The sequence below is a fragment of the Chiloscyllium plagiosum genome, unplaced genomic scaffold (genome assembly GCF_037043375.1).
Source record: "Chiloscyllium plagiosum isolate Xiang-an unplaced genomic scaffold, Cpla_swu_hap1 HiC_scaffold_20, whole genome shotgun sequence".
Lineage (NCBI taxonomy): Eukaryota > Metazoa > Chordata > Chondrichthyes > Orectolobiformes > Hemiscylliidae > Chiloscyllium > Chiloscyllium plagiosum.
In genome coordinates, this window is record NW_028270158.1 from 38,141,007 (window position 1) to 38,162,828 (window position 21,822).

The 21,822-nt window shown below is 36.6% G+C and overlaps 1 protein-coding gene across 2 annotated transcripts; it reads right to left on the minus strand.

Moving 5' to 3' along the window:
* Positions 1 to 699: 699 nt before the first annotated feature.
* On the minus strand, positions 700 to 21,286 carry naa60 (N-alpha-acetyltransferase 60, NatF catalytic subunit). 2 transcript variants are annotated; one of them, XM_043711574.2, is made up of 7 exons: positions 21,135 to 21,286; positions 17,840 to 17,955; positions 17,337 to 17,466; positions 15,638 to 15,734; positions 10,079 to 10,313; positions 6,464 to 6,651; positions 700 to 2,845 (listed from the first exon to the last, which is right to left on the minus strand). In XM_043711574.2, exons 2-6 carry the CDS (start codon positions 17,947 to 17,949, stop codon positions 6,495 to 6,497), a joined length of 729 nt encoding a protein of 242 aa, XP_043567509.1. In that variant the 5' UTR covers positions 17,950 to 17,955; positions 21,135 to 21,286; the 3' UTR covers positions 700 to 2,845; positions 6,464 to 6,494. The 2 variants fall into 2 exon arrangements, with proteins under 2 accessions (XP_043567509.1, XP_087853944.1); XM_087997818.1 differs by lacking the exon at positions 21,135 to 21,286 and adding an exon at positions 20,399 to 20,417.
* Between the last annotated feature and the right edge of the window lie 536 nt (positions 21,287 to 21,822).

Here is a 21,822-nt window from a genome sequence, read left to right on the forward strand (position 1 = left end):
CTTCACTGCTTCCTCTGGCAGTTCATTCCATACACGTACCACCGTCTATGTGTGGTTGTGGATCAAGTTGTAAGTTAGCTCACTGAGCTGGTAGATTTGTTCTCAGACACCAGTTTGACTGGGACATACATCCATCCTGGCTAAACGGTGGCATGGGAATTCCTAGAGACCTGGCATTCAAACCGGAACTCCATTAACAAACATATTGATTTGGACTCCATTTACCAACCATTCAGAAAAAGAACCGGGAGTGATATCACCCATCACAACAGACCAAGACACATAAGTAGAAAGCGAGACAGAACACCAGTGCTTCATCGGAGGCTCACTGATGACGTTACCTAGCCTGGTGACGAAACATCAGAGAGTAAATCTACCAGCTCAGTGAGCAAACTTACAACTAGGTCACATGATGTTAGAGCTGCTCCTCACACCCAAATTCCTGTACTGTGTCTAGCTACATTATTTCCATTGGTTTGTGTTTATTTCATTTCAGTATAGTTAGTTTGCTCTGAAACCATTTAGCACCTTTCTTCTACTTCTCTTTCACAGAACTCTAACCTCTTCTTCCACCTCACCAAGACAGAAAGTTGGTCGACTAAAGCAGGAGAGCTTACACAACACAACTTGTCCTGCAACCATGCAATACATACAACACATATGCAGTCTCCTTCTGTATTGAAACATATTCCAGAGAAATAATGTTTTGAAATAGCACAATTTATTACAACTTCTGCTTACGATAGCAATAGGATAAAGGCTAAGTGTGTTAGGCTCCTTAACTTATCGAACATACATTGATGTAATTATGATTTATAGTTGTGAAGTATTACGTTCTAGTGAGAATGTTCCCTATCATTTTGCATCAATCATCTAACAGCAAAACTTTTATAATCTACTCAAAACAGAAGAAACAATGAATAATTTTGATGTAATATTTAATAGATTGAATAAGATTTCTTACAGTGTTGTGAACAGTAAATTTATGTATCCTAATTGTTTTAAAAAATAAATCCACACAAGAATTCAGATGTTTTGTTTCTTGCTTTACAAAATGTAATAATTCTATTTAAAAAATTTGAATGCAACTGCCACATTTCATAAATCAAATCAATACAGAAGTCCAGAAATCAACTGGTGGTTCAATATGAGAAATGCTGTTAATTTCTAGTGAGACAACAAATAATAAAAATTCCACAAAGCAAAATACAACTGATGCTACATTAATCGGAATCTCTAATATAGTGTTGATATATTTAACTGAAATTCTGAACATATTTGATCTTCATTTCAAACTATGGTTCTATTTCTTGCACAGCTTGGTGTCATATTTGATAATCAATGAATACTGGTTCTCAACAACATATCAGAATTCTAAGTGTATTAAGTCAAGACTGCTGCCCAGATAACAGGATGCCACTACATAATATACTTAACATTTACTATACATCTAAAGTGCAATTACCGTTTAAAAGTCTTACACTGATTGTCATTGATGCCAAAATTATTTTAAAAACCTGCGAAAACAGTGTAGGCATTTTTAAATAGCAAAACAGAATCATGGAATGAAGTTAAAAATGTTTAAACAGCTAGATCACTGAAGCCGAAAAAAAATCTGAAGTTCGTGTAGATTGACATATCACGTAGGAACACTTTTTTTTTAACAGTAGTTCTAATAGCTCATAATGATCTGTATTCCCATCTGTGACCTGCAACGCCATACACATTAGACCATTACAGTAATCATCAGGCATATAGAAAAACCAGATAAAAACATAGTAATATTTACACATTTGATTGTTACAGTGTGGCATATAGAGAAAGCCAAACAACTTCAGTCATAATTTATGCACTGCAAAGCAAATAAAAATTTAAATTCACTTCTAGAAAGGAAAATTAAATCTAAACTCAAGCTTGTTTTCTGAAACAGGGTTCAAGACAAATTTAGGTAGAAAATGTTCTGAATTTTGAAACATGTCTTTTCCTGATCTTGCAGGCTAAAATTTCCAATTCCAGATCAGAATGTAGTATGATACAACAAAATAATGAATAGCAGAACAAACAAGTATGGCAAATGGTAAAAATCATCTATCTTGGACTTTTATTACTCCCTTTATTTGAATCACTGAACACCTTGTGGCATTCCCACAAGGTGAGTCTTTCATGTGACTGAAAAGATGGCTGAACTGTCTGAGTATTTTGCCCCCATGTGGAAACAAGGTGAATCAAATACAATTCTGTTAAATAAAGTACATGCATATATAAACAGTTTACTACTATATATTGCAACTCAAAGCAGAATTTCTTTAAAACCAAAACATTGCTCAATCACAGAAGTAGGTTTTGTTTCACATCGTTACAAAATCAAACTTAATTAGATGAATAAAAATAGGTAAAGGTGACAAAATTAAGAATGTGCATAAACCAGTTCAACACTTTAAAACTCGAATACAATAAAATCCAAATACAGAATCTTTGCCATACACACAAGGTGTATAAAAAACTGAAATATCCAAACAAAATCTAAAGAAACTATGAAAATCAACAAATAGAATTTACATATAATTACAAGACAGACATACAGTGGTTTTCTAGATAGCAGCAAATTACAGAGTGTAAAAGTAATTAAAAGACATTAATGGAACAGATGAATCTTAACACAGTGCACTTGTTCCATTAACATATACATAACACTGTATTATAATACATTCCATATAGAATTCAAATTGCATCAGTGAGGGAGTGCCTCCAAGCATCTTAAAATACAGCATCCCCTTCTCCCTGCTTGGCATATAGACATCCAGAAGAAATACAAATTTAATCAGTGCAGACTGTCATTTTGTAGCTGAAAAGAAGAATATACATGCTAGTGAATTTAGAATATTAAACAGGAAAACACAACAGTATTTTTTTCCAACTATACTTTCAGAATTTTATAGCAGTTCTAAATCAGACATAGTCATACTCCAGCATCTGCAGTCCTCACTTTCTCCTATACTATATTGCTCCCCACCTAAACTAGATTATGGAAAGGGGGAATTTTCCAGGATTTCTTATTAAGAAATACAAGCAGGAGAAAGCTATATGGTTCCACTAATAAATCGATTTTTAAAAATTATTTGTCTTCTGAGCATATTTTCGATAGGATATCAAGATTTGTAGATGGTACAAAAGTAATAATAGAAAAGTATAATCTAACAGACATTCCAAGAATTGACTGCTGAACACAAAGCAAAATTCTGAAATGCATTTACAATCACAATATTGTTAAATTGAAACAAAAAAAACAGGAAGAATAGGTCACTCAGCCTTAATGGGCTGTTCCACCTTTCAATATGATCACGGCTGATCAGTCAAATCAGTACCCTGTTCCTGCTTTCTCCCTATACCTTTTGATCCTTTTAACCCCAAGAACTGTACCTAACTCAACTTTGAAAATTTCACAGGGTCACCATTCTCTGGATGAAGAAATTTATCAGTTGAATCCTAAATTGCCTACCTTGTATCTTTAGACGGTGACCCCTGGTTCTTGATACAGTGCAGGAGCCATCCGTCGCATTTTGCATGCACTAACTCTCCAAATGAACAATTCATCTATTGTTATTCCTTCCCCCCACCCCCACCCACCTTCCCCTCTGAATATTCTTCTTTCTCAGGTAACAGTCTAATTGTTTTAAATATCTCGATTGAATCTGGCTCAGTGACACTCTGAGCTAGTACATTCCAGACCTTTCTCATGTGTGTGAAAATATTCTTATTTTGTTTTTGATTCATTTGCAATTACTTTAAATCTGCACCCTCTTGTTATGAATTCTTTTGAGAGTGAGAACAGTTAACTTCCTATCTACTCTGTTCAGACCTTTCTTGATTTTGAATACTTCTATCACCATTCTTATCCAAGGAAAATTCCAAAATTCTCCAACTGTTATGTGAGGTTCCTTATCCCCAGAAGTACTCCTGAATCTTTCCTGCATTCTTTACAATGCTTTCATATCTTCCTAAAATGTGGGAGTCCAGAACTGGACACAATAGAAATTCAATATAACCATTTTGCTCTTGCACTCTATGCCTGTAAATTAAGTCTACACTTAATTCTGCTTTATTAGCCACTTATTCAACCTGCCCTGTCAGCTTCAATAATGTATGCAAGTACACATCACGGTGCCCGACTCCTGTATTTTTAACTTTACTGTTATTTTGTATCATCTCATGTTCTTCATACAAAAATGAATTTCTTTGCATTGAACTTCATCTGCCACCTGCCATTTTTTGAAGGTTTCCACCAACCTTGTCACAACTGACAATGATTTCAAGACTTACAGGTTATTGTATCACACTTAACCAAAACACAATAATTTTTTTTTCAATTAAACTTTATAAGCCAAAAATCACCAAACACACACAAGTTCAATTAAAACAGAAAAGAACAGAAAAACAAGTCAACAAATGAAATATATCAGAGATCTGGATTCCACATGAGGTTGTGAAGTGACAGTGCTTGCTGCTGGCCTCAAAGAAAGCTTCTTACAAAATTTGGCGATATTGGAGGTATGATTTCACCTATCCCAGAGCCAGTGTGAATAAAATGTTAGGTCAAGGGATCCATCAACATCGGTGCCATCAGATAGAGTAAACTGCCAATTTCACTGCAGTCTTCTTCCAGACAGGGAACCAGGGACCATACACTGTACTAATTTTTTCACTTTTGATTAAGTTATTGGGACACATATGGCATGAAGGAAAATATCTCAGATACACTTAGTTCAACAAGATGTAACCTCATAAGGATATTTTCGGCAAAACTAATACTATAAAGAAATAAGTTTTCATTAGTTCATTGAATTCCACTTAGAGTCAGAGATGTACAGCATGGAAACAGACCCTTTGGTCCAACCTGTCCATGCCGACCAGACATCCCAACCTAGTCCCACCTGCCAGCACCCGGCCCATATCCCTCCAAACCCTTCCTATTCATATACTCATCCAAATGCCTCTTAAATGTTGCAATTGGACCAGCCTCCACCACTTCCTCTGGCAGCTCATTCCATACACGTACCACCCTCTAAGTGAAAAAGTTGCCCCTTAGGTCTCTTTTATATCTTTCCCCTCTCACCCTAAACCTATGCCCTCTAGTTCTGGACTCCCCAACCCTAGGGAAAAGACTTTGCTTATTTATCCTATCCATGCCCCTCATAATTTTGTAGACCTCTATAAGGTCACCCCTCAGCCTCCAAAGCTCTAGGGAAAACAGTCCCAGCCTGTTCAGCCTCTCCCTGTAGCTCAGATCCTCCAACCCTGGCAACATCCTTGTAAATCTTTTCTGAACCCTTTCAAGCTTCACAACATCTTTCCGATAGGAAGGAGACCAGAATTGCACGCAATATTCCAATAGTGGCCTAACCAATGTCCTGTACAGCCGCAACATGACGTCCCAACTCCTGTATTCAATACTCTGACCAATAAAGGAAAGCATACCAAACGCCTTCTTCACTATCCTATCTACCTGCGACTCCACTTTCAAGGAGCTATAATCCTGCACTCCAAGGTCTCTTTGTTCAGCAACACTCCCTAGGATCTTACCATTAAGTGTATAAGTCCTGCTAAGATTTGCTTTCCCAAAATGCAGCACCTCGCATTTATCTGAATTAAACTCCATCTGCCACTTCTCAGCCCATTGGCCCATCTGGTCCAGATCCTGTTGTAATCTGAGGTAACCCTCTTCGTTGTCCACTACACCTCCAATTTTGGTGTCATCTGCAAACTTACTAACTGTACCTCTTATGCTCGCATCCAAATCATTTATGTAAATGACAAAAAGTAGAGGGCCCAGCACCGATCCTTGTGGCACTCCACTGGTCACAGGCCTCCAGTCTGAAAAACAACCCTCCACCACCACCCCCTGTCTTCTACCTTTGAGCCAGTTCTGTATCCAAATGGCTAGTTCACCCTGTATTCCATGAGATCTAACCTTGCTAATCAGTCTCCCATGGGGAACCTTGTCGAACGCCTTACTGAAGTAAGGAATCGAGGGTGTCTTCAGGACTGCATCATCTGAGGAAGTTTGGAAGCATTGACAATAAACTTCTGATTTCTGTATTGAATTGTGCATGTGCAGTCTTTAGAATTTATTGTTAACTTTATTGGAGTAATAATGGCAGACATGACACTTCTTTCAGCATAAGACCTGGCCAAGCTAAATATTAATGAAACAAATAAAAATGATGTAAACCATTAAGTCAAATGAAAATTCAAATATATTGCAATTTGCAATCTCACCAACTTTCAGAATAAGAAAATCCCAAATAAACACATTAAAAGAGCACTTCAACAGGATAGAAAAGTAACTAGTACCTAAAAACATACATAACTATTTTCAAAACAAATTGTTAGAAATGTAGCATCAAAATTTCAAGATTAGATTTCACAGTTGTAACAGAAAAGAAGAAAGTTTTAAATTGCTCACCTTTTCAAATTGTTTGCTTAAAAAATCAGCATCACATTGCCCTGCTGTACTCTATACCACCTTTCGCTGAGATACCAGGCCAGGGTAAAAAACTGCGAATAAGATTCTGTGCCTGACGATATATTCGCTGGGGAATGGAGCAAGGCCTCAAGTTCACCAGAGTTGAGCCAATGTGTTGAAGATAGTCAGTGAAGGTGCGTCAAGGACTACAATACAACTTTTTCAAATTATGGATTTGGACTACATTCTTAATTTAACAATGAAAAAGTGATAAAACAACAATGTTGCTTCACTTCAAATTTTCCAAAACTGCTGCTATTACACCAAGATAGGAGGAGGCACAAGAACATAATAAATAGGAGGAGGAGGAGGAGGAGGAGGAGGAGGAGGAGGAGGAGGATATTCAATGATCTCAAATTTGGAGATATCTTTACAGCTCCCAGGGACAAAGAATTTTAAAGATTCATTACTCTCCAAATGAAGAAACTCCCCTTCATTGCAGTTCTAACTGACCTGACCCTTACTGAGACTGTTTCCAGTTCTCGACCCTCATACCAGGGGAAACATCCTACCTGCAAATATCCTGTCAAGACTTGTAAGAGTTTCATTTGCAGATAACCCAGTTCCAGAAGCTCATTATAACCAGTTAGGTCGAGAAACAACAGCAGTCAACTATTGGAAGCTAGTGGTTTCTTGACCAGACGTTAAATCACTTAATAAGCAAATTTCTGATGATTGGCTATCTGATTTTTGTATTTGTTTACTTATAAGTACGTTATTCTTAATGCTGTACATACCACTACAAATCATCTTTTGAAATGTGACAGAATTTTTGTTCTACTTGGCAACCAGCACAGATCTTTGGAAAGGGATTCTCAAAAATATGGGTATTTGAAAGGAATTCCTTACACAAAACATTTGACAACCACTGTTTTACTCCAAGCTTAAATACATCATTGCATTTTACATTTATGGATGTCTGAGGCATTTATTTTACATCCATATATATTAGTTTTAGTGTCCTTTGTTTGCTGTCTTCAAATTTGTCACTGACAACTTTAATCTTACCTTTAACTCCCAAATCGTTAGTTCAAGACTCCTCCTATTCTTGCACAATTAATGTTCCACATGCTACAACTTACTTCATTTATTTTAATGTAATCATCCCCTACTGTTCTTTCTTAAAAGAAGATTAATAATTTGCAAGTTTAATGGTATTTCTCGTGCTGAAATGATCTTGTGTTCTTAATACATGTATTCTCCACTCTCTTCAAGAGCAGGCCAAATGAGAAAGGTTTTTATGATTTGTTAAGTTGCTTTACTTCAGCAAGTAAAAGTACAGAGCAACAGTTATTATCAGATTTACCCATCCAATCAATAATCTTTACCTTTATATAATGACACAAAACAAAGAATACTCCATACTTCCTCATACGTATGGATATGATCTAGACCTATCTTTCAAAATTGTCCTCTTGTTCACTTTAAAGGTTCTCACCTTTTACCAAAGCCTTCCTTTTTCAAAGGCTAAACTCTACTGTCATATCACTCAGCTCATCTGTTTTATGCATTTTTGTGCGAACCAAATTTAAGTAACTGATTACTTTAAAAAAAAATACATTTCAAGTCATGTTCCCTTATGCTAAAGTTCTGAACGTAACCAGCTGCTTAAAGCCTTTTTTGTTTTAAGAACTTCCAAAAGTTTGAGAAAGAAATTGCTTTTTCCTTCAGGTTAAGCATGACATACCTCAAGATTATTGTAGTTAATGAAGTCCCCACTCTATGGTTACCCAGACTATCATCACAAGGTTTAATGCAAAGATGCTTACAGGGAAGCAACTGAAAGAAAACATGTTTTCCAATTCTGCTTCAGGCCCATTTTTTTTCTCATTCCAGAGTATAAATTGTCTAGTATGATTGGTATTCCCTAACCTATCCCACAGGTATCTGGAAGAAGTATCAAGGCTCTCATTATTGTGGCTTGGCTATTTCCCACATGTCCCTCTGTTTTTTTTTACCCTTCTGAAAGATATGACCTAGTTATCAAAGCAGAGAACGAGATTCTTCATATATTTTTATCCATTTTTGAATTACATTTTAGGGTTTTAAAAGGGAAATATCCTTAAATCTGGGATGTTGTAATTAATCTCTTCAATTGTTTCAAAAAGGTATTTCTCCAAATGTAAAATAATTTCACTGAATTTCACCCATTGGACACATTAACTGCCAAACTTTCACATCTGAAAATTCAAATCCAGTTGTTTTCATGTTCAAGCAAGTTATTACTGTTTCCAAGTAGTTCTAGAAAGATTCTTGGAAACTTAGTGGCAATTTATCTTCAAATTCTTTAAGGCAAACTCTACATTAGTCTCCTTTCCCTACTCATAACATCCTACAGTATCTGTCTTTCGAGTTGATCATTTCTGGTCAAGTTCAGTCTCAAGTGTGAACATTGATTTTCATGGCAGTGAGTATCTCAATTACAGTGTGTCTCAGCCACAAGTTATCAAGTATCTCACTGAAAATAAATAAATTGTCCTGCAAATTAAATACAATTTCTTTTAAAAATGGCATCTTAAGTAATAATTTTATCAAACTGGACCGAGAATTTCACATTCTAAAACTACATCTACTGTAATCAAACAAGTAGGTAAAAGCAATTGTCCTGTTGTCGAACAGAAAGAGAAAGCTTTGAAATTGGAATAATTAACACTGCACTGGTCTTTGACAGAACACTCCTTCTATAGGCAATGGATGATTTTTTCCACTTGAAATTACTCAAACTCGGAGAAATTGCAATAAATTACATTATAACAATGATATGCTTCATAGCAATAATTGTGGTTTAACTGGACATCCATATGAAGCATAAAAAGAATTTTATTTTACCATTTCTACTGATTCTCACTTTAGTTCCTTAGGTCAGTTTTATATTTGATATTGACTAAACAACAAGGTTATTTAGCCACATTAACACTGATGTATAATTAACAAAATGCATGCAAATGGTGGGCCAAGATAAAGTGTCCTACACATCAGACAATGGAGCTCACTATACAAATAAGGGTTCCTCAATTCTAATACTGTACAGACCAAATAAATCCTTCACTAATGAACATGGAAATTCAGAAAAAAGCATTAAGCAATGTTGTGCAACAGACTTGTATACCAGAATTCATTATACAACCAAGTTTGCAAGAATCATTCAAGTAAACTTCTAGCCATATGAATTAGCAATCAACAGAAATTCAGCTACCGGGGAAACTAAGCTGCATATACGCAAAACAACTTATAGTTAACAATTTTCTCACAGCTCGCTCAATTACTTTTGCATTGCTTAATACAATATACAATAAATCATATATGCTACATGGAAGCTAACAATACATTATTTTAATGTTAAAAGAGACAAAGATTAAAATAAACTGTAACCACTGTAGTAAATTGCTTAACGTTTATTTTAATAATTTGTATTAGTCAATCAAATCTTTCAGATTGCATCATAATAGTTAAAAACTTGAAACCTACAAGTGATTAAATAATTCAACCAAAACTTTTATATGTAGGAAAAATGTATTCTGAGGGTTTAAGAGCTTAATGCTGTTTAAAGGATATAAGATTGTCCAAGGAGGATGTCCCCCATTGATATAAAGAACATAAGTGAAGCCATCCTTCAAAACACCACGTATAGAGTAATAATAGGGCAAGTAATGATGTTGTTTAAAGTCTCTATTTTCATAGAAGTGGATGGCAGTACTATTGGTAGTAAGGACATGCAAATAGATTGCTTTGCAATGGTCTTGAGCTGTGGTTGATATATGGTCCTTCAGGCTTTCAAGTAACAAAGAACCTTAAAAGTAAAACATGGAATAATCATTGAAATATACTTCAAGATTTGACATTTTAACAGTACATAGAAAGCATATCCCGATTTAAAGGACACAATTTTGAGGATCCATAATACAGGTACACAATCCTTTATCCAAAACGCTCAGGACGAGCTGGTTTTTGGAATTCAGAATTTTTCGACTTCCGGAATAAGTGACAGTTTGATGGCAAAATTTTTTAAAATCTTACAGAACAGCAGATTCACTGTGAGCAACAGTCCCTGAGAGAGAATTGAGACCTGCTAGTGCTGGGCCATGCCCCTCCCCCCCACCCCCTCCACATCACATCTGAGTGACATGCATCGAGTGGGTGTGGAGTTGGGTTAATTGTTTGCACGCCAAACAACCTTGTTAATGAGAGAAAAAAAAGGAAACACTTTCTGATTTCGGAGCTTTTCAGATTTTGGGATTTTGGATAAAAGGTTTTTTACCTGTACCATAAGGAATAGGAACAGGAACAGGAGTAGACCACTCAAGTCCTTGAGACTACTTCATCATTCAACAGGATCATAGCTGATCCAACACTCTTCATGTCCACTTTTCCACTCTTTCCATTTTTCCATAACAAAAAATTCCTGTACTGAGCAAGAATCGATTTCAGTGTCAAATATACACAAGGACTCTGCCCCCACAGCTCGCTTTGGCAAGGAGTTCGAAAGACACTCAATTATTTGAGAGTTGAATTCCTCTTCACCTCAGACTTTAACTGGCATCCCTTAAGACTATGCCCTCTAGTCCTTGATTTTCCCATGAGGGGAAATATCCTCTGAACATTAAATATATTGAGCCACTCGGCCCAGCCCTGAATGAATTTATTTCAAAAACAGAGGTATCTCAGTTCCACAAACATTTCCTTCCCGAGGATTCACCAAACTGTCTCACACATCAGCATGAAAATAAAGACCAGCAAGTACACAGCTGGTACTAAAATCATCCAATATGGAAACTGTAGACTTATCTTTAGACTAGTTATAAGTACCTCCTCACACTGGAATTCATATAACATACAGTTTAAATCACCATAGCTACCAATAATTTATTTTAAATTATCACTCCCGGAAACCAAAAACAAAGTCTACTTCTTTGAATTTTACTTCAGTTTTCTTCCCTGCTTCACATTTCCTCATTCCCATAGCATACACTATTCCACAAACAAGAGGCCTCTGTTTCTCTTAGTTATTTCCAGTAGTTTACTCAAGTAAAGAAGTGATTATAATTTAACCAATCTGTACTATTTTTCTCTTCATTTCAATGTAGCTTTCCTGCCTGCTATCTAGCCTGCTCTTCATCATCTTAAACAAAAACATTCATGTTACAAGTATTGACTTTTGTGCCTTCAAGTACAACTTAGCACCTATAATTCTCCAATTTCAATGAATCGAAGACAAGGGAACATACAAGATCCTGAGGGACCTTGACGCGGAGAGGTTTCCTCTTATGGAATTGGGGGTGTTACTCTTTAAAAATAAGGGGTCACCCATTTAAAACAGAGATGAGATAAAATCTGTTTTCACAGAAGGTTATGATCTTCAAAGCTCTTCCAGAAAAGGTAGTGGAAGCAAAGTCCTTGAATATGTTTAAGGCAGAGGTGGATAGATTTTTGGTAAGCAAAGAGGTGATAGATGATCATGGGTTGACCAGAATGTAGATTTGAGGTTACAATCAGATCAGTTATGATCTTACCAAATGCTGAAGGACGCTTGAGGGGCCAATGGCATTCTCCAGCTCCTTGTTTGTATAAGGGCAATACAAACTAGATAGTTCCCCACAATGAGAAGACTGGAGGTTCGTCAGCTCAAGAAATAATGTATACATTTTGTCAACATCTACAGTGATATAACAAATATAAAGCATACTTCCAATACTAAAGCTTTGTTTGAGAGCCCAATTATCTTCAAAATATCCCCTAGTGAATTCATACTTCACCTTCAAAATATACTGACAGAACATGATAAACCTTTGAATAACCTGCCAGAACTTGCATTTGTTGTATTTACTTTTCTACATCTGCCAATAACGTTAACTTCAAAGAAGTTACTACTTAAATTCATATGGCAAATTACTTTAATAATATTCACTACTTATATTAGTTTCAACGAGAGTAATTTCCACTGCACTCTCCATTTTTAAAACACATGAATCATGCTCTCCCCTTATGCCATTTTTACATAAATAATGAGAATGCATTCAGCTTACCTAACCATTCTTCAAAGCTGGGTAGTCTTTGATATTTTTCTTTGAATAATTTGTATTGTTTCTATGTATTTTCATAGGCATTACGGAGTTGAATCTAAATGGGGGTTCTCTCACTCACCCATTGTAGCTTTAGGACAAAGATCAGTGAGAATCCTGGAAAACATTGTGTTGCTTTTTATGCAAAGTCACCCCGCCCCCCCAACACAATCTCAATAGCACAAAATATACCAGCTGTTTTTTTTCACTAAATATGCACAAATTAAGAGGAATTGATTGTTTGAGACTGGTCCACAGTTTGGTAATATTAGTGGCTGATATGATTGTGACTTCAACTCTTCTTTCCTATATACCTCCTATAATGTTTGGCATGTCAGTCAAGAATCTATCTAAATTAGCCTTAAAAATATTCAATGACCCTGCCTCCACTCCTCTCTGGTGAAAAGAATTCCACAGACTAACAATCCTCAAAGATAAAAAATCCTAATCCTAACCGCTTAAAAGGAAGACCTCTTGCTCTAAAACTGTGTCCACTAGTTTTAGTCTCTCTCACTAGAAGTAACATCCTCTTGTCATCCAATCTGTTAAGACCCCTCAAGATCTTAGTTGTTTTAATATGATCACTTCTGACTCTTATCAGCTCCAAAAGATGTAGACCCAACCTGTCCAAGACTTTCTAGTAAGACAGTCCCTTCATCCCATGAATTTGCATAAATCAGTTGAGTCAGCCTTCTCTGAATAGCTTCTAATGTTGTATCCAGGATGAAGACCAAAATTGCACACAACACTCCAGATGTTACTAAGCCCTTTACAACTATACAAAACCTCCCTACTTTTATACCTGAACCCCCCTTATAAACCAATTTTATGTGATTCATATACCAAGACAACCTATTTAACTTTGCTAACTTTGCTCAACTCTGTCTTGCTGTAGCAGATCTGCTGCTGAAATCCTCATCCTCTTTATTTGTTACCTTTAGACACAAATAACTAGTTCACTCCATTGCCCATTTCCTTGCTTGAACAAAGTTTCATTCACCTAGCACCTCTGCATTCACTGACTTATCTTGGCACCTGGCTAAACAATATTTTATTTTAAAAATAATTATCCTTGTTTTCAAGTCCCCTTGTATAAACCTTAAAGAGGTTAACCACTTAAATGCATACAGTAACTTACTGTAATTTCACATTCACTAGATATTTACATTAAATATGTCCAAAATACATTCCAGTTATATTTTACATTTTTAAAATGTGCGAATCATGTCCACCTTTTTTTAACCTCAATAAAGAGAATTAGTTCAGTTTATCTACCATTCTTCACTGCTTTATGTCTTGCCTCTCCCAGTCTCTAATCTGCTCCAGCCCAGAAATCTCCAAGATATCAGTACTTGCCTAATTCTAAACTTTTGTACATCCCTAACCTTAACTACTCCACTTGTGCTGGCCATTCTTTCTGCTGTCAAGTCCTAAGCTCTGGAATAAAATAAAGAACTATGGACGCTGAAGATCTGAAACAAGCAAAACCATAAATTGCTGGAGAAACTAAGCAAGTCTGGCAGCATCTATTAACTCTGTTTCTCCTCCTTAAATGCTGCCAGATGGTTGATTGTTCCACTAGCTCTGGTATTCTTTCTATAAACCTTGAGCCTCTCTTTCTTTAAGTCCCTCCCTAAAACTGGTCTGCCCCAATAATACCTTAAACAGCTCAAGTTTAGCTTTTAAAAATAAAAAAAACACTTTTGTGAAGCATTCAGGACTATTTCCTTACCTTTCAGGTGCTAAATAATTACAAGCAATTATTTATTCATTACCTAATTCACTGTGATGTAACCAATCAAAAGTGAATTTAATGCTGTGTGTTATTGGAAGGTGGATACCAGAGGCACTTTTCTTTTGATTGTGTTTCCACCTTGCTGAGAGACACTACTGCCTTTATTCAGCATCTTCTCATTAAAAACCAAAACTAGATGAAAGAAATTTGACCCTACATCATGCCACTATAAGCTCCACCTGAAATAGGGTTTCACTGCCATATTGCTCTTCAGTTGATAGCAGCAATTTGGTATACCAATGCATTGTATCACATGTGAAATTGCTTATTTTCTCCTCTTTTTTAATAGTTCCTTTGAGCATTGACAGCTTTCACTTGTATTGAAAGGTTAAGCTTATTCCACACAGTATCTCTTATTGGCATAATATGGTTTGGGGAAATGGGGTGGGAATGATACCTCCAAAGGTAGTCAACTGTTATTGCTCTTGGTCAAGAGGATCTTTTACACACAAGCACAATCTTACCACATTGCCATCCCAAAAGAAATGACAAGACAGAGAACAATGGATCTGCAGAGTAAAATTCCCAGCAGGTTAATGACAGCAAACTCACAACTGCAAAATGTATGACAAGTAAAAGGCATAATTTTGCCATGACATTGCTCATTCACTGCAGAAGGATTTCACTGGAACCCACCATGTAATTTTCCCTAGGTGACCAGAGCTCTAATCCCCAGGGTGAAGAAAGCACATTGAGAGTTCATCTGCCATATTTCCACCAGAGTATTCTGCAGCAAACCGAGTAACGAAATTAAATTGCATCAGAGATTTAGGAGTATTGGTTGTATCACTACCATTTCATTTACATTTACTTTAGTCCAGAAATCAAACCAGAATCAAACAGAACTTTGTCAGATTTTGTAAATATCAAACATGATCCCTATGAATGGGAAAAGTTTGCAGCTATTATTCACAACTACAGACAAATGAGGATGATGGTTTTGGAGTGAGTGTGTTGATATTTTTGCATAAAATGTACATGTAATGATAAGATTTTAATATATTTAATACCATAGATTTGATAGAAATGATATAAAAACATAAATGAACAGAATTTTTGAAATTAACCTTATTTTTATCATTCACAAACTTCATCAATGAGCCAATGATCCTAATAATTCATTCAATCAATCAATCATTCATTCATTCATAAACTGTCTGAAATGCATGAAGTACAAACAATGCCTCAATCTTGACAAACCTATTATCACTTTATTTCTAATACAAGATATTGTTTGAATGTATTAGTTAATACACTTACCTATTCCATGTTTCCTGAATTCTTTTACAACCCCTAGACTTAAAATGTAAGCAACTTGTGTTTCTATGGGAAAACTTGAGGCCAAAATATCTCCATCCTATAGGAAGAGAGAATATTGTTTAACTGCAACACATTATTATAGAAGAAAAACTCAATTTTGAGTTTTTCAATTTTGATTGATAATTTAATATACAGTGAGTTCAGTACATTTTAAGAGTTTTGCTCAGAAATAAATACACAAGTCAATTCTCATCTTCACAGATGTTGTCTAACCCGTTGAGTATTTCAGGCTTTTTTATTTCATATTCCAAGCATTTGTAGCTTTAAATTTCCTCATTTTGACTTTTGATTCTACAAACTGAAATTATTTCTTATTGAAATATACAATTGTAAGCAAGCTCGCAACAGGCATCTTTCAATCTAACTTCCAACTTTGTAATCAATGAAATACTGTAGTTCAGTGCATTAGAAACTTAAATCTTGCTCTGCAAAAGGACTTACTGAATTTAGTTTGTAACTAATTGTGCTCAAGTAATTTTTCTTCATTTTGTGATCTTAATAGAAAGCATCACTGAACTAATCTGCTTGATCTGGCCTTTTTAAAATATTTTTTCATAGGATGTGGGCATCACTGGCTGAAATATATTGCCCATTCCTCATTGCTGGCAAGGGTGGCAATGAATAGCCTTCCTGAATGTAACTTTAGAGGTTGCTTTCCTAGTTCAGTGGCAGATAAATCTAAAGACACATACAGGACAAGAAGGTTTATTTTCTTGAAGCATATTAATGAACAAGACTGGTTTTAATGACAATTTGGTGTTTCATGTTCATTCCTACTGACATTAATATTATAATTCCAGATTTATTAAATTAATTTAATTTCAATATCACAGTAGCTGTGATAGGATTTTAACTCATCCCAGGAATCATTAAGCCACGATTTTTATAATGAGTCAAATACCATAACCGCTGCAGCATTAACTCACCGCTCACATACGTGAACACCTACTAAGAATTATGGAACAGCAATGAGAATGGGAAAGCTGTTGATTTTTTCTCTGCTTCCCACTGTTCAGGCTGAAATCAGCTAATCAAACCTGAGCTTCCTGCTTCGTACAATTGAGTGTTGCACAACAATGTATGTAATTACCCACTGATCCAGCAACATAATTCCTCAAGTCATTTTAGTAACAATATTAAAAAAGAGAAATCATTATTTCCCTCTTTGATATTTTCCCTTGGTTACAAAAAAGACGAAAATGGGACATACCAGTGCTTTGAATTGTAAATTGCTTCAAATCATTCTTGAATCACTATAGCCCTTTTCACTTTCATCATATACCACTGTAATAATTTTACTGCAAATGAAGAATATCAAATCTTGTTTGTATGTTGTCTTCATTTAATAACAAGTTTAAGTCCCTTCGGCCCTTATTATTTACAATGATCTACTACGTCAATTTTGTAGTTCCCCTCAAACAAAAATAATTTGCTGCTAGATTGTTTAGGATTGTTGCATTAAACAAATGCAAGTTAATAGCTGCAGGACTTCCTTTTAATCTTAAGGAAAGATATTGCTAAAAGAAAACTCCTTTTGTCAAAGCTTTTGCAATCATCAGATCATTTTGCAAACATACAAAAACAACATTTGAAATTGAACATGCCAGACTTGTCTGTAGAACTTGGTGTGTCGACCTACCTCTTTATGTACCTTTGATCGACTTTTTATTTCTGCTACTATCATCCCCACAATACCACATTTATATGTGGCTGCCAAGGAAAAAAATTTTTTGTTGGATGTGATGTCCCGGTACCATGAATCTGGGTACCTGGTCAAAGCAGAAGACAAGATCAACCTTCTTTCCACAAGATGTCAACTAGTCCCTACGTTCTAATTGCAACACCAATGCATTACAAATGTGGATTTTGCTGATATTTTCAGGACACCGTATAATTTCATAGTTTGTAATTAGACCTAAATCCAGTATGACAATAAAATGAAGTTCTTCTAAAGCAAAGTAAGAATTATTTTTTCTCTTAAAGACTGTAAACAACAAACAATGTATTGGTAGGATTAACTGGGGAAAGGCAAGGAAATATCTGTATGAAGTTTGTAGTTCCTTGGAATATTAAAGGAGGCTCCAACGCTTACTCTGAAGAATCTATAGAAACAAAAGAAACTTAAATGCTAGTAATACTCACTCTATTGGGAACCAGTCACCACATAGAAGCTTCACTGTATCTATGTCATCATGACAGAGTAACCGAAGTTGTATTTCACTAAGTATGGTGGAGGATACGATGTCTGTCATTCACAGCTGAAAAGAAAATCAAATCACCCATAACACACTGCAATTATTATTGAGTAGATTAAGTCACACTCCTTAAAAAGATTCCTTATAAAATCTCAAGTTATCTCGAGAATGTCACTGAGGAAGTTCTGAGATTTACATATTAATGAACTGAAATGTGCAATCCATTCTAAAAGATGAAAGATTTAACAGCAAACTAGGTTCATCCAATATATCATTTCAGTTGCATAACACTGTAATCTTTGGCTATAAATGCTGTGTGTTATGGCCCTGCTCCACAGCTGCTTGATGAAGGAGTATCTCTCCAAAAGCTAGTGCTTCCAAATAAACCTGTTGGACTATAACCTGATGTTGTGTGATTTTTAACTTTGTTCACCCAAGTCCAACACTGGCTCCTCCACATCCTTTAAAAGATACAGAGAAATAGATATATTACATGGTCCTGCTAAACCAATACAGGGTAAGTTAGCTGGATGGCAGATTCACAATGCAGAATGTGGGTTCAATTCCTGTATAGGCCGAGGTTATCATAAAGGACTCTCCAATTCACCCTTTCCCTCGACTGAGGCATGGTGATCCCCAGGTTAAACCACCAGTCATATCTCTCTCTCTCTAAGACAGAGCAGCTGTCTGGGCTAGTGGGACTATGGTGACTTTACCTTAATCAGTCGTCCTCTGCTGGCCAAGCTGCAATGGTGTTTAGGTGTTGACATTTCTCTGCCTGATTCAGTTCCAGATTAGTCCCAAGGTCAGTCTGAATTACTAGGAACCATCAAGGTCAGAATGTGCAGTCTGTGTGACTAAAATAACTCTGAAATTTGCATCCCTCTCCATAGATGCTGCCAGACCTGCTGAGATTTGGCAGCATTTTCTATTTTTATTTCAGATTTCCAGCATCTGTGATATTTTGATTTCATAAGACTTCGGCCACATTGATGTGGAATTAGTTCTCTTATACAGCTTTGGCTTGGTAAGGATGGCAGATATCATTCCCAAGAAACGCACTGAAACAGTTGAATTTTCTTCGTTGCTAATGTCAGATTTTTAAAAACCAAATTCAGATTTTTAAACTGACATGGTGGGATTCAAACTCTCATGCTCCTAAGCAAATGCTAAGGATTCTGAGTTACAAGTTTAGTAATATAACTACTACATAATAAATCTTCCCTTTATCTTAATTTGGGGAAAAATGTTGTGGACCATGTATTGTATTAGAAATTATCATCTATCATTAAAAATAACGTCTGTGCATTTATTGCAGTCTGTGATTATTTATTAATAACATTAGAATACTTTTATAATCTGAGTGTTTAAACTGAAAATAAAGATTGGTGTCTGTTAAAATGTTATTCTTCATACCATTCACAAAATTCATAAGTTTTACTATGTTCTAGGAAATATGTTTCATATTGCAAGTTATTTTACTGTTGCAGGGACTCAAACATGCTTTAACATTTTCCTGAGTTAACTCTAATTCAAATTTGACTCTTATTCAGCTTGGAATTCTGCAGAAGAATCCTGGCAGACTTCAAATATTAACTCTGCTTCTCTATCCACAGAAGCTGGCAGTCTGGCTGTTTCTTTATTATTTTCAGGTTTAACTCACACACATAACCTTCGACATACCAGAAGTGTGTTCTGCAAAAAACTGCATTACAGAATTGCGGTTACTGGCAATTTTGATTTCACCCATTCACACAATGCACTCGTAACAAGTTGGAAACGAATCAGTTGGAAAGTAGCACCAACACAATACCTTTTAGAGTAAGATACACTGCATTTGTTACAAATGTATCATTTTACAACTGATACTGGGTGAATACATTGTTTTACATTATTACTTCACTGATCATCAACATCTGGCAAACCCAAGGATGCACAAATGTATTTATGAGACTATAATCTCCCATATTTGATCAACTGAAATTTAAGGATGTGATTGCACTAAATATGGTGCAAAGGAGATTCACCAGGACATTGCCTGGGTTGGAGTGATTCAGCTATGCAGAGACGCTAAATAGGTTAGGGCTGTTTTCTATGGAGCAGAGAAGACTGAGGGGGAACTTGATTCAGGAGTATAAAGTTATGAGAAACATAGATAGGGAGAGATATTTCCCCTGAGCAGACAGGTCAATAACAAGCAGGCATGACTTAAAATGAGGAGCATGAGGTTTAGTGGGGATTTGAGGGAAAATAAATTGTGTAGTTAGACTTGCTACTAAGGAAGCTGAGAGCCCTCAAGACAGTTAATAAGCAGGAATACAAGGTTACAGGCCAAACACTGGAAAACAGAGTCAGAATAGTTGAATATATGCTTGTTAATCAGAGTGGACTCTTTGTGTGCTGTAAAAACTCTATGATATTGTGCAGCTGAAAAATTAAAATAGAGCCTTGCCGAATATTAAAGTTCAACTGGCAGCAGGCTAAGAAGGGTTAAAAAAAAACCAACCTGCTCAGGCATGTTACAATACACATCAGAGCAGGCAGATCTTGATCGCAGTCCTCCTGGCCCAAAGGTAAAAGGTTCCTACAAAATTACCAGATCATAAGGCTTAGAGAGATGTTCAACCTGAGGGACACCAGGCCTCAGGTGAGGGGTTAGGTTTAGAAGGAGAATTATTCATGGTAACCTCAGCCAATGTGGTTATTGAATTCATGTTGTTTATGTCATTCTGCATCACAAATCCGCCGTCCAGCCAACTAAGTTAACTGACCCCCTGGCCCACAGATAGGGATGCTACTACTGCTGCATGAGTCTTTTAATTAAAAAAAGTCTCATGCAGCAACATGTCTAGAGTTGCCAACAGTGTAAACATTGGGTATTAACACTCAAAATCCAAACAAGTACTCAGCCATCAATGACACCTCCCAAATACGGGAAAATAAAAAGCTGCATCCCAACATCACTCATCCATTCACGAATTCGGATTCCTTTGACCTCGCTATCCCGCCCCATGGTAATCTGGTTGGTTCTCAATAGCCAGTCACAACACAAACTGGGAGTGCTCTCTTTCGATTGATTGGTCCACATGCCAATCATCGCAATCGGCCCGCCCCTCCACCAAGGCGCGCAGACGCAGTGACTGCAGCCGGCCTTACAGCTGGTGCCGCCTGCAAAAGCCTGGAGCTGCCCCGGGCGTTATCCTCGGGCACCGGCGGCCCCATCACAGACACCCGGCGCTCACCTCGGTTCCTCGGCGTGCGGGGGGAGAAAGAGAAGGCGGTTGCTGCTCCGTCCGCCAGTGGAGTCAGGGCAGGAGTACGCTCATTCTAGTCACCGTCAAGAAACGGCTTCCCGGACACAATCAACTGTCTCGCAGCCTCTCGCCAGGCAACTTCCGCTCTCGAGGAACTCTCGCGAGATCTCACAGGACCAACATCTTGACATCATCCACTGACTGGCTCAAAGCCCTGAATATTACAATAACGTTGTTTGGCTGAATGTGGTTATACCGAGTAGATAATATTACACTGGTGTGTTTGACGAATAGAAAAATGGAGTAATGCATCTGAATGAATGCAAATAAGATTTTACTGACACACATACTCGAGTATAGCATACATATAGAAAGTCGCTATTCTCCAGTGCCCTCTTGATACATGACTGAATGGAAAATATGTGATACTGGTTCAAGGAAGTGAATTAATGCTGCCCTTGGTGCACTACTTTTGTCTTCATGCAATATGGGTAGCGCTGGCTAAGAGAGTGGTCATTTCAGAAGCCAGTTTCTGCAATAGACATTATGGAGTTGGTGTTCCAATGTTGCCAGCTTTGAAAAATGTTCACTTTCTTCCTGAACTGAGAATTCCCCACCACTGTGGTTGACAGGGCCCTCAAGTTGCATCTAACCAATCTTCTCAGCCCCTCATCCC

Excerpts from the sequence above, each read along its gene's own strand:
- naa60 (XM_043711574.2), bottom strand. The coding sequence starts at position 17,949 with ATGACAGACATCGTATCCTCCACCATACTTAGTGAAATACAACTTCGG. Across the intron at positions 15,735-17,336 it reads GATCAAAGGTACATAAAGAG|GATGGAGATATTTTGGCCTC; the intron begins GTAGGTCGACAC and ends CTCTTCCTATAG. Across the intron at positions 10,314-15,637 it reads ATTCAGGAAACATGGAATAG|GTTCTTTGTTACTTGAAAGC; the intron begins GTAAGTGTATTA and ends TTTACTTTTAAG.